We start from the raw sequence: 19,112 nt of genomic DNA, 5'->3' as shown, positions 1-19,112 counted from the left end.
CAATTGATAATACTATCCTTCTTAAGACTCTGAAAGCTTTGTGAAAATGAAATGTGGTTCTTCATATAAAGACCGGAAGCCCTACTAGAATAGTCACAGGCCACATGGCAATTATTGAGAGAAGGGATATATCACAGCCTTCAGTCACAGAAGATATGGGATCAAATTCCATCTCTGCTCCTGATTCACTCTATGACTTTGGACAAGTCTGGAAGTCTCAGTTCTCTCATTTGTAAAAAGGAAATAATCTACAAAGTGAACATTGAATAATGTATGTGAAACTTTTTAAACTGGGTGAAACTGCTATAATCTTTGTTACTACTTTTATTACTATTAAAAAATTCCCAACAACACAAGCCTTATTTCTGAATGTAGTAAATATGAAACCCACTCACCGAGACCACTATGTGTAAGGCCCTTATTTTACAGGCTTTTCTATGTATAATTACCAATTTTAACAAAAATATATTCTTCTGAGTCTTCAAGAAGTGAGCCTGGATAATAAATCACATTATCTCTTAGCTAAAAATTATTCAATCTGAAATCACTCAATCTTTACAAAAATTCACTGCACCAAAACCACCTGGGGAGCTTTAATAAAACACATTTCCTAGAACTTACCCTAGACCTGCTGATATGGTTTGGCTCTATGTCCCCACCCAAATCTCATCTCAAATTGTAATCCCCATGTGTTGAGGAAGGGATCTGACAGGAGGTGTGTGGATCATGGGGGAACTTCCCCCATGCTGCTTTCGTGCTGGTGAGGGAGTTCTCACGAGATCTGGTGGTTTGATAAGTGTCTGGCAGTTTCCCCCATGCTCTCTCTCTCTTGCCTGCTACCATGTAAGATGTGCCTTTCTTCCCCTTCACCTCCTGCCATGATTGTAAGTTTCCTGAGACCTCCCCAGTCATACTGAATTAGAGTCAATTAAACCTCTTTTCTTTATAAATTACCCAGTCTCAAGTAGTATCTTTACAGCAGTGTGAAAATGGATCAATACACCTGCGGAACCAGAGTCCTTGTGAATAGGACCCAGGAATCAATATTTACCAAATACTCCCCTGGTGATGGTGATGCAGCTGGCCCACAGTCTAACACCTGAGTAGCTAGTTTGTAGGTGAGAAAATGGAAATGCAAAGAAGTGACTGACCCAGTAGCACAACTAGATTGAAAGCTTTCTTTTCAATCTGGATCAACATGCCTTCCATTGAATCTCCTGGGCACCATCAGGGCCTGGATCTTGCTAATCCTCCTAAATAAGAAAACCTTGATAGGTAACAATAGCAAAAGCTAAGATAAGAGGTGCCAACAAAAGTATGAAGTACCAAAAATAACATGTACCACAAAAATAAAAAATACTCTGTGAGACTAAACTTTAGAGAGAATGGCTCAGTCAAAGTGGGTCAGCAGGATTAATGCAAATTTGGCAGAGCATACATTATGCACATAGTACTTGGTCTCTCCCATGTGTTTGAGGTGGAATTTGTTGGCAATTGTTTGTTGTGGAACGCTATGGCTATAGTATGCCTATTTTCTGTCAGATGAGAACGCAAAATGATGTATCAAAAAGAGAAGGACAAAACAACAATGACGACAAACAAACAAACCCCTAATAGCTCAATTAAGAAATGGGCTAAAGACATTCTTCCAAAGAAGACATACAAATGCCAACAGGTATATGAAAAAATGTTCAATGATACTACTCATCAGATAAATGCAAATCAAACCACAATGAGATATCACTTCACACCTGTCAGGATGACTATTAATGAAAACACATAATTGGCACTCAATAAATGTTAATTATCTTTGTTGTTATTATTAAGATTTGTGTACCATGAAGGGTACTATAGATGCTCGATGATCATGACATGATCCCTGTCCTCAAGAAGACTACATAAATAAGGGAGAGGCAAGGAAGCAAATTAGTATAATAGTACAATTTTAAAAGTATGGACTCTGGAAGCAGTTTGAATCCCAGTTCTGCCACTAAGCAGCTGTTCAATCCTGGGCTAGTTACTTAACCTAACGTGAAATTACCTTATCTATAGAACTGAGATCATTTTACTTGTCTCCTAAGGTTGTTGGTGATGATTACAAAGACAATGCATGTAAAATACATAGCACAGAGTCTGGAGCATAATTAAGCTCTCAGTAAATATAGCCATCATCATTGTCAACTTGTAATGTTAGAAGTGGCCAGTGGGTGTGATGGCAGTGCCAAGCAAGGCACCAAACAAACTCAGGGGTGGGATGTTTCTGTGCATGAAAGCCTGGGAAGGAGGTGAGGCCAGAACTGAATCTTGAAGGTCATATGGAGATAACCGAGAAAAGAGAAAGGAATGGTGCTCTGAGCAGATGGTGCTGTTAGTAATAAGGTGGGATGCAATCAGGGAGCTGCAAATAATTCAGCCTGCAAGCAATGAAGAGTGCAGGGCAGAGAGACTTCTGAAAAACTGGGAAGATGGACAAGAATAGCGAAGAAAAGGTCTCCTACTACAGGACTAAGAAGCTTGGGTCAGATCCTATAGGAAACTCGAGATCTTTAAAAGACTTCAGAGAAATAGAATGATTAGATTGTGTTTTTAAATGATGGGGATAAACAGGGTGATCCAACGGTATAAAAATACCTAGGAGTGGGGAGGGGTTAGCACTTATAAATGTGAGCAATGCCTATGAACATTTTCTGAGCTAAATGACTTTTAAAACAATTTCCATTGCTGATTTAAGATACTTTGCACAGATGTGAGAGTGCATTTTTTTCCTGATGGAATCTCATTTCTGTTCTAAATTCTTTATATCCTTTTGTTTGCCCTCATTTGTGTTTACACCACCTGTCAATTTAGTATAATCTGTGATTTTAATGTGTTTTCCCCCCTTCCAGATCATTATTAAATGCGCTAAATAAAACCAGACCCATCACTGCCTCTGGCATTTCCCTCCCTGAACACTTCCACTTAGTTCAATATGCCAATTGTTATTGGCATAATACCTCTAAACTCCTTGAAATTTCCTTCCTACTTCTAGTTCATATATGTGAACAAGATAAATAGACAAAGAAATGCTTCCTCTTTGGGCAAGACCTGGACCTTCTAGTTTGGGCCTGTGAGCCTTAACCATCTCCATTTATCCCTTATGAGGATACATATATGAAGTCCAAAAAAGATGTTACTCGATGAGACACATGTAAATCAACGGGTTTTTGCTCTTTGTTCTTGCTCGCTGTGCTCTTCAATACGAATGTCCTAATGGATAAACCTAATCAATCTCTTCATTCCCTGGTATAGTAACTGGGGAGTGTGTATATTGAGGAGAGAGGCTTCTGAAATCAGTCTGCATGGCATTAAAATCTCTCCTTTATTGCATGAAAGTAGGTCTCTCTCCAGTGGTCCAAAGATTTTTTTTTCATGTAAATCTGGAAATGCATTAAGTCACAGACATTTTCTCAAGCATGCCAATCACCCACACTTCTCCATCTCTCAGCTCCATCTGCAGTTCTACCCCTAGATTCCAGTTCTGCAGGAAGTCAAAGCCAGGGCTCATGGGCGTATTGGAATGACATGTGTAACAAACAGGAAGAGGCTGTCACCACTGCAGGAGCAACTCTAAAAACAGATATCAGGACAGGCACAGTAGCTCACACTTGTAATCTCAGCACTTTGGGAAGCTGAGGCAGATGGATTGCCTGAGCCCAGGAGTTCAAGAACAGCCGGGGCAACACGGTGAAAACTACAAATTTAAAAAAAAAAAAAAAAAAAAAAAAAAATTAGCCAGGCATGGGGCATGTACCTGTAGTCCCAGCTACTCAGGAGGCTGAAGGGGGAGGATCACTTGAGCCCAGGAGGCAGAGTTTGCAGTGAGCAGAGATCACACCATTGCACTCCAGCCTAAGTGAGAGAGTGAGACTGTGTATCAAAAATAAAATAAAATAAAATAAAATAAAATAAAAACAGATATCAGTAAACCAAACAGCAGTGAATATAAACAAAATTTTGTAGACCATTCCTATCTTGGTTTCTAGATTTTGCTTTTCCATTCATCCCTTCAAGGAGCATTACTTGAGGTCCCACCTAAGTGATAGACACTGCTCTGGAGACCACAGAAAATCAAAAACCAACCATGAAAAATGAAGAATAGTTGGTCTCTATCTTCAGGAAGCTAAAACCTAGTTGGGATGAATGGTTAGGGGGAAGTGATCCAGTGCTTACAGTTTTTTGTACTTTAATATTTTCCACATATCCAAAATGGCATCTCAGAGGGTGATTCTATTATAGACACACTTTCACCTGATTAAATTGGGAGTTTTGAAGCAGACAGCTTCAGACTACAGGTATCAATCATTTCACCATATCCATGTTTTATGCCACTGTGCACTCAAGCCTCACTCTTCCCCACTCCCACCCAACGTCAAGGCCTGAAACAGAGTCAGCCTCATTCCCCGGCACCACAGTCACCTGCAGAGTCATCCTTACTACTGTTTGGAGCCGCAGCATCTCAACCAGTGAGGGAACTACAAAATCACCCACAATATGCAAAAAAACCATACCGTGACAATTCTCACAGGCTTCCCAACAGAAACTTTTGAAACAGAATTTTAATGGTGTTCAGAAAGGAGGAATAAGGCACAATCCCTACCTCTCTCCCCATCAACAGGTAACCACACACAGGACCCAGAGGAGCTGCCTAGGTTGCCCTAAACAAGAGGCAGGTCTAACCATCTGAGTTCATCCACCTTATTTGGAATTGTGCAAAATCTGTCTGTTACTGGTCACTGGTTGCCTACTGGGGCTCGATTTCTTCTCTCAGATACTGAGCCTTCACGTTCAACTCAGTGAGTGTAGAATAGTTTTCAGAAAGACTGTACTTTTCTGATTGTTCATTTGTTAAGGCCAATTTGCCTCAAGTGCTCTATTTTACTAATTCCAAGTGTTCAGCACTATGAGTTCTTTCACTTTCTATCTGAGGCTACCTACTCATTAGTATCCAGTACTAGTTTTTTTTTGTTTGTTTGTTTTTTGTTTGTTTGTTTTTTTGACACAGGGTCTCGCTCTGTTGCCCTGGCTGGAGTGCAGTGGCACAATCTCAGCTCACTGTAAACTTTGACTCCTGGACTCAAGTGATCCTCCAACCTCAGCCTAGCGAGTAGCTGGGACCACAGGCACCTGCCACTGCATCTGGCTGATTTTTGTATTTTTTGTAGAGGCAAGGGTTTCATCATGTTGCCCAGGCTGGTCTCAAAAGCCAGGGCTCAAGCCATCTGCCTGCCTTGGCCTCCCAAAGTGCTCGGATTACAGATGTGAGCCACTGCACCCAGCCCAGTTCTAGTTTTTATAGAGGTAAGGCATTCACTTCCAAGGGCAAAATCACTGAATATCAATCTACATGATGATACATAGTCTATATCAGAGGTCCCCAACCCCCAAGCCACATACCAGTACCAGTCTGGCCTGAGGCCTGTTAGGAACCAGGCTGCACGGCAGGAGGTGAACTTCTATGAGCCAGCATTGCTGCCTGAGCTCCACCTCCTGTCAGATCAGCAGGGCATTAGATTCTCATAGGAGCATGAACCCTATTGTGAACTGTGCATGCAACGGATCTAGGTTGCACTCGCTACGAGAATCTAATGCCTGATGATCTGAGGTGGAACAATTTCATCGCAAAACCATCCTCCCTATCCTTCCCACCTCCACCCATCCATGGAAAAAAATGTCTTTCATGAAGCCAGTCCCTGGTGCCAAAAAGATTGGGGACTGGTGGTCCATATGACTCTTGGAAAAATAGCAGGCAACACCACTCACACGCATCCTCCACTTAGGTTATCTGTTGCAGTCTCCCCAGTTGCCAGCAGAGCTGCTTTCTTTCACAGCTTTTGGTAATAGTCTTAGTTTTTCATTTCCTGTTTTGCTTTTGAGTACTTGCTTTCCTCCTGGGATGTGAACAGCCATGGATTTACAATTATGTCATTGATACGGGACACACTACTTGCACACGGAATCTTTTCCTTTTCAGGAACAGAGTTGGCTTCTTAATTGTACCAGGAAGACAGCCGAGCTTGGATGCTATGTCAGTGTTTCTTTATATGGCGTTTTTCCATTGCAAGCGCCATTCCTGTAGCATAATCTAAAATATTCCCCGTGGAATTGCCTCCGCAAACAGACACGCTTCAGCAAGTAGCCCTTTGCTAGGGTCATTGGAACTAAAATGAACAACAAAAAAAATTCCACCCACTCTTATTTCTGATGGTGACCTAATGCTACCCTTGAAATGTGGAAGGAGCGACACCCCAGGGCATAACCTTAGATGGCTATAGACCTTCCTCTTGGTTATAGCCCTCTTTTATTTTCAATTGCTGAATTTTTACAGCTACATAACAAAAAGCTTTATTGTTAAAGGTTATGTTGGGTTTTTTTTTTTTTTCCCCCTTCCAATTATAAGGAGTGTGTCTTTGTCTTTGCAGCCTAGGGAAGCCAGGGAAAATAAAACATCATTAAATTGGTATATTAAGTGATTTAATTTTAGTCATAGGTAATTTGTATTATGGCACTTGACATAGACATTTAGCTATATCAAATCCTCCAGAAACAAAGCTAAAAGGTAAAGTTTTAGTAGAGAAATCAGTTATTGGTCACCATGTAATGGTTTTGTGGGTCTATTGCACCTGAATCCCTTGCCATAGCCCATGATACACTGTTCCCTGTCCACTCAGAGGCTTCTGTCTAAACAAGATTGACTATTACAGGGAAAAAAACAGAAAGTTTCCCATGTAATGTCACCAAATTTTTTACATTCTGAGACTCCTTCCCCAGGCACCAGCACAGTTTTAAAGGCATAAAGGTGACCATATTTTTATGACAGTTTTCTTTTTTCTCCTTGGTCTGAGGTTGGAGCACAAGAACAAAATAGCTCTTTTTGTTCATTGTACCAAGAAATTCCCTCCTGGATCTATCAAGTGTGACTGTTCACATAGCAAATAGCTTGGACATATCCAGACATAAACACCATATGAATAAAACATGTTGCAATTGTTGGATATAGTTATGTTTTTACAAAGACAAGGTGTTCTGTTCTACAGTATCTGCAGAAGTTCACTGTAATCATTCTAAACTGTGACATTTTATCTTATTAACTGAATAAAAATACTTTTAATTATCTCAGTTAACTCTGTTTATTATGACAGTATATACATCATTAATTTGGAGAAGTTTTTTTTCATTTTTTTTTTCCACTGTTACTGTACCATAGTGGCATGTCTAGATTGAGTTCTGAACTGGGTTTTAAAAAAGGTTGAACATTTGGTTTCCACATTTCCACTCAGAGATTATCTCTTTTATTTTCTGTTAACTATAAAATGGATTCCTTTAAAATGAAGGCTGTTTGGAAGGATCATTAATTAGTCAAATTTTGATGTTTTACTGATAATCCAAAGTTCCACAGAATTTGGTCTAATCTCAATTGCTGTACCATGTCTAAAGAAAATATAATCCTTAAAATGAAATTAATTCCGACCACACAATGATGTATCAGCTGAGATCAGCACCTTGATATACATGCAGAGGCTGAGAAAGGAGCTGAAACGTATCACTGTTCATGGGTGGAACACCAAAGCCCAGCACGGTTGTGGCTTTTTTTTTTTTTTTAAGGTGTCTGCCTTCAAACCACCTGCCGTGCCTTTAGTACCTCATTGCCCTGGGCACTGACCCAGTGGAGATTTCCCTATTCACCAACAACCTACAGCAATTTGCACTTATTGACACCATAGCAACTAATTGGTCTTCACGACCTGCAAACTTTCAGGAAGGTCAATTTAAGCCACCTTTCCTGTGTCAGGGATCAATGTAAAATTCCACAAATCAGATGCACTTCTGCTCCCTAACTCCACTGGAAAATTGGAGTTTTCTTAGTTGCCTCAATGAGAAGGCCTCAGACTTAACCAGTCTGGGGTTTAAAGATTAATATAATACCATTTCATGATCTTAATGAAAGGATGAAATAACATACACTGATATGTCTTCTAAAAAGATTATTAATTTGTATTGAATTATTTCTATAAATTTGGGCTGGTGCTAGAAGAGGGGTGTGTGTGTGTGTGTGTGTGTGTGTGTGTGTGTGATGTTTTGTTTTGCATTTAATCCTCATAATACCAGGTTAGACCAGGTATTATGGTCTATAGCATATAGCAGTGTATGAAGTAATTAAGGAAACAGACTCGGGAGTCAGACTGTCTGGGTTCAAATCCCTGATTCTTGTTTACCAGATGTGTGACCTTGAGCAAGTTCCCTAGCTTCTCTGTGCCTCAGTTTCCATTTCTTTAAAAAAAATAGAGGATGGTAACAGGGTTGTTTTGGGGATTTAGTAAATGAATACTTATAAAGAACTTAGGACTTTACCTAGCACTTGATAACAAACACTAGCTGTTACCATTGCTATCCTTATACTACGGTTTAAGGCTCAGAGGGCTGAGATCTGAAAGAGGGAGGGCCAGGTTCAGAGACTAGAAATGTTTTGCACCATAGAGGTAACTCCCAACAAGTTGTATAAACACTATTGGTGGGACAGGATATAATTGTAGGCAATATATAGGCAGTACTGGTACATAGGTACAGTAGGTACATCTCACATTTTTCAATTTCACATGCAAATACAAAAAAAAAGGTAGAATGTACATAATACATAAATCATTTTTGCATGTGAAATTAAAAAATGTAAAATGTACAACTAGCATATGAAATACATGGTTTTATGGATTCTATTATTTAGGGTTAGGTCAAGTAAAAAAGTAAATTTAAAGAAAAATATTGTGTAAATGACAGCACATGTAATACACAAATACGGCAAGAAATTAGTGTTTACATGAATATCTAAAGTTCAGGAACATTCCACCATAACATACTATCTCCAAGTATAGTGTCATCTAAAACAGTTTTCTGAATCCAGGTACCACAATGAAAACTACCTGTTCTCTGACTCTATTTTTTTAGTTTGACCAATTAAGGAAACAAAATTATATACCTGTGCTATACCCAACAATGTGCTTTAGAATAATAGGAGAGAAGAATTCTGCCCTTGAAAAAGGAACAGTTTAGTTGAGGAGAAAAATCCAAAACATGTAAAAGAGAGCTCAAAAACATACTAACCTGTGTGGTAATATAGATAAGCAGATTTTCAAATGTATAAGTTCAGGGTAGGAAGAAATTCGTATTCACTAGAATAGTCAGACAAGGCCTCAGATGAACACGGAAGCAGAGCAGGGCCAAATGTGAATAGAAAAGGTAAAGCCTTCCAAGTGTTAGGAAGTACCGAGCAGCTCATCAGAATCAACTTTGAAACAACGGAAATGCCAAGGTTGTACTCCAGACTTTCCTTCAGAACCTGGACAGGAAATCGGCAGAAGTGTTGTGTCTTTTTCCCCTCATACCAAGGTGCTTTTGCTATATATGTGGCTGTGTCCTTTTGTAAGTACTTCTGCCTTCTGGAAGCTGAAGCGCTTTCCTCTCTTTGGCCATCTAGATGAGCAGCCCCTGTCTGAAAAGGCCGGGGAAGGGAGTGGACTAGGTTTTGGGATAGTCTGTTTTCCTTGCTTTTTCAATTTCTTGGAGACTACTCAGTGTATTTTGATTTGTGAGGTAGGCAGATTCCAAGATGGCTCCCATGGGCTCCATGCCCCAGAGTTATGACCTCTCTCTGCTCTTGAGGATATGCAGGACTCTGACTTGCTTCTAACCAGGAAAACACAGGAAAAGTTGTAGGTTGTCATTCCCACCTAAGATTCCGTCTTAGAAGACTGGAAAGAGAGATTTTCCTGCTGTCCTGGAAGCCATGTTGTGAACTCCCTACAAAGAGAGGAGTGCCAAGGAACACAAGTGGTGCCTAAGGCCTCAGGGCATCCTTTAATTCACAACTAGTAAGAAACCAGAGCTCCTAGTTACACAGCTGGAATGAAATGAATTTTCCAACAACATAAATGAGCTTGGAAGTGGATTCTTTCTTCTTTAGTTGAGTCTCCAGATGAGACTGCAGCCCAGCTGACACCCAGATGCAGCCTTGTTAGACCCTAAGAAGAGGGCCTGTCTAAACTATGCCTGGATTCTTCATCAACAGAACTGTGAGATGACAGATGCCTCTATATTTTAATCCTCTAAGTCTGAGGTAATTTGTTATGCAGCAATAGAAAATTAATAATCTGACTTTAGCTTGAACAAATGCAGGGGCAAAGTCATGCTGCTATCTGGATCAAAGACACAGCTTGACTCCCTCACTTCCTCTTCTGCTCCTAGTTGTAGTTTATCATATATTTACAATTTTTCCCTTGGTGACTTGCAATAATGAGTGGTTCCACTGTAGGTTGAAAGCCTCTTCCTCTTCAGTTATCATTTGAAGTCCTATCCAATTCCAAACATAGCAAATGCATCTTAAAAAGTAGAAGGATAAAAATGTGGATCGATAGGATAGAAGCTAGGATTTTTTTAATGATAACTTTTTTTCTCATCATTACAAAACTAATATGTGTTCACTGTAAGAAGTAAATCATAATGGAGATGACTCATCCAAATCAACAGCACAAGAAATGTGCACTAATACTGTCCATTATTCCACTGGTCTTATGTATATATATGTATCCAAAATATGGCACCGTGGGTCCTTTAAAACCTATGTTTTTTTGGTGTAGCGTGGTGGCTCACGCCTGTAATCCCAGCACTTTGGGAGGCTGAGGCGGGCGGATCACGAGGTCAAGAGATAGAGACCCTCCTGGCCAATGTGGTGAAATCCCGTCTCTACTAAAAATGCAAAAATTAGCTGGGTGTGGTGGTGCATGCCTGTAGTCCCAGCTACTCAGGAGGGTGAGGCAGAAGAATCACTTGAACCTGGGAGGCGGAGGTTGCAGTGAGCCAAGATCGTGCCACTGCACTCCAGCCTGGGCAACACAGTGAGACCCCGTCTCAAAAAAAAAAAAAAAAAAAAAAACTATGTTTTTGGGGGCCAGGCATAGTGGCTTAAGCCTGTAATCCCAGAACTTTGGGAGGCCAAGGGAAGAAAGTCACTTGAGGCCAGGAGTTTGAGGTTACAGTGAGCTATAATTGTGCCACCATACTCCAGCCTGGGCAACAGGGCGAGACTCTGTCTCTTAAAAACAACAACAAAACCTACATTTTTAAATTAGCAACATATCCCGCATGTTTTTCCAGTTATTTAGTGATCTTAAACACCATTGTTAATTTTGTTACTATTCTGACATGGTATTTCATTTTACAGGTATGATTTAATTCATGTAATGAATCTGGATAGGGACAGAATTTGAAGCAACTGTAAAAATGTCCAGCATATTGGGCATTTGGCAAATATTAAGTGGTCATCAATGTTACTCTGAGCCACATTAGAGTTTTCAACTTTAATTAATATCACCTAGTGATCTTAATACAGATTCTGATTCCAAATGAGACTTGGGTCTGTGGTGAAACAACAATTCTTTATTGCTCTAAGCTTATAGCTGATACTAATGCTCTTGGTACTTGCACATACTTTGAGTAGGAAGGGACTATACAAGGGAGACACTAGAATCAACAGACATAACTTGGAACTGAAAATTTGGACCACAGGAGATGGAGTAACAATGAAAGGTACAAGACATTAACAGATATTTCAAAGAACAAACAAGAGAACTTCAAGACAAATTAAATATGGAGCATAAGTGTGACAGAAGATTTGAAAATTATCTCTGTTTCCTAAATTAGAAGACTTCAGGACTAGTGGTGCTATAGACAGAAATGTAGTCAATTTTAAAAGACTGTAATGAGGCTGATTTTAGCCATGTTGATTTTAATATAAGAATAGGTCATTGTTGTGGTTTGTTGTGTCCCTCAGAAAGACATGTTGAAGTCCTAATCCCAGGTACCTGTGAGTGTGGTTACATTTGGAAATAGGGTCTTTGCAGATGTAATGAAGTTAAAAGGAGATCATACTAGGTCAGGATGGGCCCTAAATCCAATGACTGATATCTTCCTTTTTTTTTTTTTTTTTTTTTTTAAGACAGAGTCTTGCTCTGTCGCCCAGGCTAGAGTGCAGTGGCGTGATCTCGGCTCACTGCAACCTTCGCCTCCTGGGTTCAAGCGATTCTCCTGCCTCAGCCTCCTGAGTAGCTGGGATTACAGGTGTGTGCCACCACGCCCAGCTAATTTTTGTATTTTTAGTAGACATGGAGTTTCACCATGTTGGTCAGGCTGGTCTCGAACTCCTGACTTCATGATCCCCCTCCTCAGCCTCCCAAAATGCTGGGATTACAGGCGTGAGCCACTGTGCCCAGCTGATATCTTTCTAAGGAGGGGACTGATACCTTCCTAAGATTTGGAGACACAAAGACACACACAGGGAAAGAGGCTATGTGAGGATGGAGGCAGAGATTGGAGCAATGCAGCAGTAAGCCCAGGAGCAGCGAAGACCATCCACAACAACCGGAAGCTAAGAAGAGGCAGGGAAGGACAGTCTCCCAGAGATCTCAAAGGGATACCGATACCTGGATTTCAGACTTCTGTTATCCAGAACTGTGAGAGAATACATTTATGTTGTTTTAAGCCACCCAATTTGTGGTATTTATTATGGAAGCTCTATGAAACTGTTCGGTTGGTGCAAAAGTAATTGCGGTTCTTGCCATTAAAAGCAATACAGTTATCTGGCCGGGCGCGGTGGCTCACACCTGTAATCCCAGCACTTTGGGAGGCCGAGGCAGGCAGATCACTTGAGGCCAGAAGTTCAAGACCAGCCTGGGCAACAAGGTGAAATGCCGTCCCTACTAAAAATACAAAAATTAGCCAGGCGTGGTGGCCCACGCCTGTAATCCCAGCTATTCTCAGAGGCTGAGGTATGAGAACCGCTTGAACCCAAGAGGCAGAGGTTGCAGTGAACCAAGATTGTGCCACTGCCCCACCCCCCCACAATAAAAAAGTAATACAGTTACTCAATTGCTGACATTGTGAAAACAAATAGAAGTATGAGACTGGAGAACATACTGGTCAGAAATAGAGATACCAATTTTAGAAACTTCAGAATAAAAACTGTAGTTCAAGTTTAAATAGTTCAAGCCATAAAGAAAATAGGCATATATAGAGAAGAATTAACTGTATAACCTTGAAATCCCCTCCCAGTTAAGGAAACTGACTGTGAAGTATGGCAACCCCCCAAAGTTTTTTAATGACTCTAAGCCCCACTCTCCAATTCCGTATAAAAGAAGAGGCTCAATGAGACAAGCATTGAGTTGCTGTGCAGTTCTATTATTTTACATCCGTCATTAAGCTTATACTTTGTCTAGACACTGGGAAGCTAAGAAGCAGTAAGAGCAAAGTACAGAGTCTCTTTGGTGATCATGACAATAGGAATACCTTGTGCTGTGTCTTTCTGGGAGAGTTCAAAACATTTTTATCTATAATACACAATTAATCCCAACACCTTCACTCTGAAACAGAACAAGCATTATCATCATTAAAGGATAAAGAAACCAAGACTCGGGAGAGTGAAATGAAAAAGCTCCTTCAGTGTAATATATTTCCTGAATGAGACAGAATGCTTATCAGGAGAAAACCTAATGAAAATACTAAGAACATAGAAATACTGGCAAGAGACACATCACATTCTCTCCCTCTCCCTCCTTCCCTTTTTCCCTGTTCCATATCTTCCTCCCTCCCTCTCTCTCTCTCCTCTACATTTCCTTGCCCTTATTTGTAAAAATAGATTTTCATTACAAAATATTTAACACTTGACAAAGGGAAATAACGGGTATGTCGGGTGACCAGGAAAATAGGTATTTTTCTTCCTTATATGTTTTTTCTTCCTCGAGTTAATGGGTAAAGAAAAGTTGTGTTAGATACTCTATCATTTCTGTAAAGCTGTCAGTTTTCTCCAGTCTTTGAGGACTGGAGCAGTTATCAGTGGTGTTTTACTTAGGGTAAGAAACTGCAAGGCTGCCAAATTCATGTCGTGAGAGTGGAGCCTCATTTTGTTCTCTAGGAAAAACCAATTCTTAAGCTGTCTTACCCCTTTAGAAGAGACATTTCCAATATGCTTCAACAAAGTATTAAAATTTTGCCTTTTCTTTACATTACAGTTGCATTCTTTGTGGTGCCTTTACCTAGAAAGTTGAAAAACAAAACCACCAACATCAAATAGTCTACATTAAAACAGAAGCTCCACCAGCAACCCAAACTTCTTATTGGCAGTAAGCATCTTTAGAACAAACCACACTTAAAAATAATGGCATACTTGGCACAAGTTGAATTGTGGACTATACAGAGTTAAAAGTCCCTTATTTTAAAAAGCTGTCAGAGAGGAATTTTCATTCTTTCATTTGCCTTTGAAGAGTGACTAGCCTGCAGCAATCTCAGTTATGTTTTTCCTCAGTGACACAATAACAATCCCAAGTGACACACCTCCTGAATGATTACAAATTGTGTTAGGCTGCAGGAACCTGAGACCCAAAACACAGGGGCTTAAACACTGTGTCACAAAGCCCCATCAGGAACTGCTTGCTTTCCAGCTGGCTTTTCTAGCAGTACTTCCCTAGAGCTACTCCACCCTTTTCCACACCTTGCCTGGGAAATATCAAAGACCAACAAACAACACCAAAGACAAAGATCGTAGTGTAGCTACCAATCAGTGAACATGAACTTTTGCTTTAATGATTTCTATATTTTTTTGTTTGTTTGTCTGTTTGAGACAGTACCTCACTCCTGTCACCCAGGCTAGAGTGCAGAGGTGCGATCTCAGCTCACTGCTGCCTCAACCTCCCGGGCTCAAGCAGTCCTCCCACCTCAGTCCCCCAAGTAGCTGGGATTACAGACGCAAGCCACCACACCCAGCTAATTTTTGTATTTTTTTTTTGAGACGAAGTTTCACCACTTCAGTAATCTGCCCCGCTCAGCTTCCCAAAGGGCTAGGATTACAGGCATGAGCACCACGCCTGGCCTGAACGCTGTACTTTCACATAAGGTATAAAACAGGACAAGTGTTGTCCTTATTAAAACATGTAAAAACTGACACATGGGCAGTTTAGCTGGAAAGATTATCCACTGTAACAGAGTTAACTGGCCAGGGTGGTGGACGTGGGAGACACTCTGAGGCCTCTGGACTAGGTGATCTGTGAAGGAATGTTCTGCTTCAGTCCTTTGACCAATGCCTCAGAGCAGGAATTTTATAAATATTTGCTGATGTGTGAATAAAAGCTTTTGTACCTATACTTTACCAGTGGGAGGAGAATATTGGCAGTTAGAGTTTAATGATGTCTTACATATTAGTGAACACCAGAATGGTAAGGGGCGTGGGTGGAGGGTGGGTGGGGAGAGCTGAGTTAAAAATAAGGAGAGGGGCTAGATCTGTTCTTTTTGCTTCAATACTTTATTCACTATAGTCACGCCAAGCCAGGTACACATCCCACTTCAAAGGGTTTTTGTAGTGCCCCTAGTAATTTTCAGCAAATGTTAGCTATTATTATTATTATTACTACTACCATTACTATTGTTATTCTTGAAATGGATAACGGGTTCAGAAGTCATGAAAACCAAAACCATATTTCCATAGCAAATGCATGTGTAAAGGCCCATGAACATTTTTTTAAAAAGCCACATGCTTAAATGTATATATTTCATTTATCCAACTAACTTGGTGCCTTCACGCCTGTGTCTTTTCCCATCATCTGAATTGCAGACATTTTGTAAAAGGTTCCCTGCCCCAGAATAGTTGTTCAGCATCAACTCTTGGGTAAATCTAAGAGGGACAGGCCTTTAATTGAGCTGACTTTCCAAGTCATTGAGCTGGACACTGAGGTAGGTTGAGCCATATTTGCTGCTATGAATAATAATAATAATAGCTCCATCATTTATTGAGAGTTTACTATGTGCCAATTACTCCCTTAAGCCCTTTATTTTCACTACTTTATGTAATCTTACAACAATCCTACTAAAATGTACTTTTACTACCTCTATTATCCCTGTGAAGAAGCTGAGGCTCAGAAAGATTAAACATAATAACTTTTCTATGATCATCATGGAACGGTATCATTTTCTGAGTGGAAGCAGCCTGAGAAGTGTGAGCAAATTGAAAACAGTAAGACAGAGAGCTTGAACAGGATCAGAACTATAAATCCAGGCATATCTCAGCTAAAATAGTCAGAGCAGGGGACTTTGAGAGATCCTCTGAAGCTCTAGAATGCCACATTCCTGGCCTCAGCTCAGCACAAGATGCCACAGCCTGGCCATGGCCCACTGCTGTGCTTAGATCCTGAGCAGCCAGGAGCCATCCTTGGCTAGTTGATTCAAGAATCACCGTCAGTGGTTTGTATCTTCTTGGCTTCCTGAAGAGCCAGGCTGATAGTCTAACAATCGTATTCATTGCAGCCAATCACAGCATTTTTGGAGCTGCTCTTTCAATGCCACCTTCAGGCCCTGCATCACATTGAAAAAAATATACATATTATCCTTTCAAGGTTGAATTAGACTCTTGGACCCACTCAAAGTCATTGAGATCTAAGCCTGATGAGAAAGGTAGAGAGCCAGCTAGGTAAATAATATTGATACTAAGTAACATCAGTCACAAAATGTAAGTAAGAAAATGTATTCTGAGGGCAACTTGAAAAGTGAAGAATTGAAGACGTTCAGAGTGAAGACATCATTACTGGACTCTACACGTGCCCTCTCAGAGCTATCATGTGGGTGTGTAAGTCCCAGTAAGTGTGCTAAGCAACCACAGTGGATACTTTGTAATATTTTCTTACCGTCCTGTAGCTTCTCTCACCAGCTAACTAAATGTCCAGTCTTGATAAATGTTGATTGGTGTAAATCAACATTTACTAAGTGTCTGTTGAGTGACAATGAGCCAGTCACTCAATACGTTAACATATTTTTTTCTCACAACAACCCTGTGAGGAAATTGAGATTATAATCCCATTTACCAGATCCGGAAACTGAAAACATAACCTTAGGGTTCTAAGCTACCAATTTCCTCAGCAAATTAGTATTTAGACGAAAGTGATGCTGAAGAGAATGCTTTCTTTCCACCATTCACAGCTGCTTCAGTCTTGGCTTTTCCAAGCTCTCTCCAGGCAGAATATTTAGGGAAAACAGAACTTTCTCATTTCTAAATCAATCAAATGGCATACATATGTTATAACCTCTTCTCAAATAAGAGAATGAATTTTTTAGGCAAAAAAATCTAAAGTTGTTTTACTTTACAAATTCTTATATGAACTGTAGATTTCTTTACTTCTCTATGAAATAACAAGAAATAATATGATTTATTTTAGATAAGGTTTTAAGATTATTTAAAAGCTCTTACATTTTGAGGATAGTACCTGAATCACAGATTGTATATTATTCCCAAGTCTCATTAGAGTTTTCAAGGAGAAAGTCATCCTTACATCTACCAGCTAGTAGAATATCTGCCAATAGAATTTATAGTGCAAGAGTGACCATTAACTCCTCCATCTTTAAAGCACATTTCTCTTAGAGACCTTGACAGTTTAGACATAGGGCAAAAGCTTCATTTATTGACTTCTACTTGAAGAAGATGAAAAGGGTATTTTGAAAAGAAAAAGTAATAAAAATAAAGGTTGAATCCTAAAAGCCTTCAAGGAGGAAGATGATAATACCATGCATATGGCAGTTAAATATATTTTTCCTTAGTATTAAATATTGTATCACATTGAACGCCTGAAGGTATGAACAAAAACATCCCTATACCTTATAAAATCAGATGTGGCACTATCTAAGGCAGTATTTTTAAACTAATGGCTACAACTCTGAAGCACATTGTTAAATCTATTTAGTGGGTCATGAGCAGCATTTTTTACAAAAAATGAATAGAGTAGATTATTTTTGAAAATAAAAGATTAGAATAAAATAGAATGTATCAGCCTCCATAACACATTGTAAAGTTTTATATTATGAATGTTAATTCCATATGCACTACTGTTTCCTTATCAAATAGAATAGTGCTTGGATCATAACAGGCAACAGAGGAATATTTGTTGTTGAATGAATGAATGCATATATATATGTGTGTGTGTGTGTATATATATGTAGTTATAGGTATACATATGCATGTGTATGTATGTATGTGTTTGTGTGTATACATATATATTTTGTAGAGATTGGGTTTTGCTATGTTGCTCAGGCTGGTCTTGAACTCCTGGTCTCAAGTGATCCTCCTACCTCAGCCTGCCAAAGTGCTGGGATTGCAGGTGTGAGCCACCATGTCTAGCCTAATTTTTTATTAATCCTTTATAGTAAATCATAATGTAAAATGTATTTCTTACTGTAGGACAGGCTATAAACTTTGGAAAACTCTGTGTGTGTGTACATATCCATATGTATATATTAATATATATATAGGTACATATATACACACACACGTATACACATATACATATATAATACATAATAATTGCACATACATATATCTAATGTTTTAGGACAAATTTTCTAGAAGCAGAGCTGAGATAGGGATTTTAGCGCAAGTGACATATTGAGACAGTGCTGGCAGGAGACACCTGTAAGGCAGGGACATTAGCTGAATAAGACAGTGGAGAGAAAGCAAGGCAAAGCTGTGGTTTCAAAAGTCTAATCTCCCAGCCTTCTCCAGGAAAGGCAGCTCCCATCAGCCAAGAGCAATCCCCATCCAGAGGAGTGGGCAGTGACAAGCCTGACTCCTCTCAGCTAATAACTTTTTATTCATTTAATCATCAAATACTTTTTGAGCACCCACTCCATGCCCAGAACTGAGGGAAGCCCTAGAGTCTGAACCAATCTCATAGAGATTATAGTTTACTAGATCAAAGTCCAATTGCAATTTTTTTAAAAAGGTGAAATACATATGATAGAACACTTTGTAACAGGAAAAGTGGTTATTTCCATCATAAATCGAATTCCTCATATGACCTTTGAGTTTCTTTTACGCCTCAGTTTTCCTAGAATTTTAAACTTTCTACAACGAAGCCAGCATATGCATTTAAAATGAGGTGATATGCATGTGTAGTTACATATGGAGCTTGATTAGCAGCCTAAAGGAATTTTTAAATATACCAATATTTTTCAAAAATATGTAAAATATGCTACAAGTTTAAAGTTTGCAATCA

At 39.6% G+C, this 19,112-nt stretch overlaps 2 protein-coding genes across 4 annotated transcripts in view; one reads left to right on the top strand and one right to left on the bottom strand.

Moving 5' to 3' along the window:
* The window catches only part of ADGRL2 (adhesion G protein-coupled receptor L2), a 683,665-nt gene that overhangs the window by 301,781 nt on the left and 362,772 nt on the right, over positions 1 to 19,112 (top strand). The gene's annotated exons all lie outside the window — the stretch shown is intronic.
* LOC141410009 (uncharacterized) overlaps positions 3,756 to 19,112 on the bottom strand; it is a 186,393-nt gene continuing 171,036 nt past the window's right edge. The window contains exon 3 of the mRNA XM_074036579.1: positions 3,756 to 3,888. Within this exon, the coding sequence (XP_073892680.1) occupies positions 3,869 to 3,888 (20 nt within the window). The 3' untranslated portion in view covers positions 3,756 to 3,868. The remainder of the gene's footprint in view (positions 3,889 to 19,112) is intronic.

This window comes from Macaca fascicularis, chromosome 1 (genome assembly GCF_037993035.2).
Source record: "Macaca fascicularis isolate 582-1 chromosome 1, T2T-MFA8v1.1".
NCBI lineage: Eukaryota > Metazoa > Chordata > Mammalia > Primates > Cercopithecidae > Macaca > Macaca fascicularis.
This window is presented reverse-complemented; position numbering and strand designations above follow the sequence as displayed.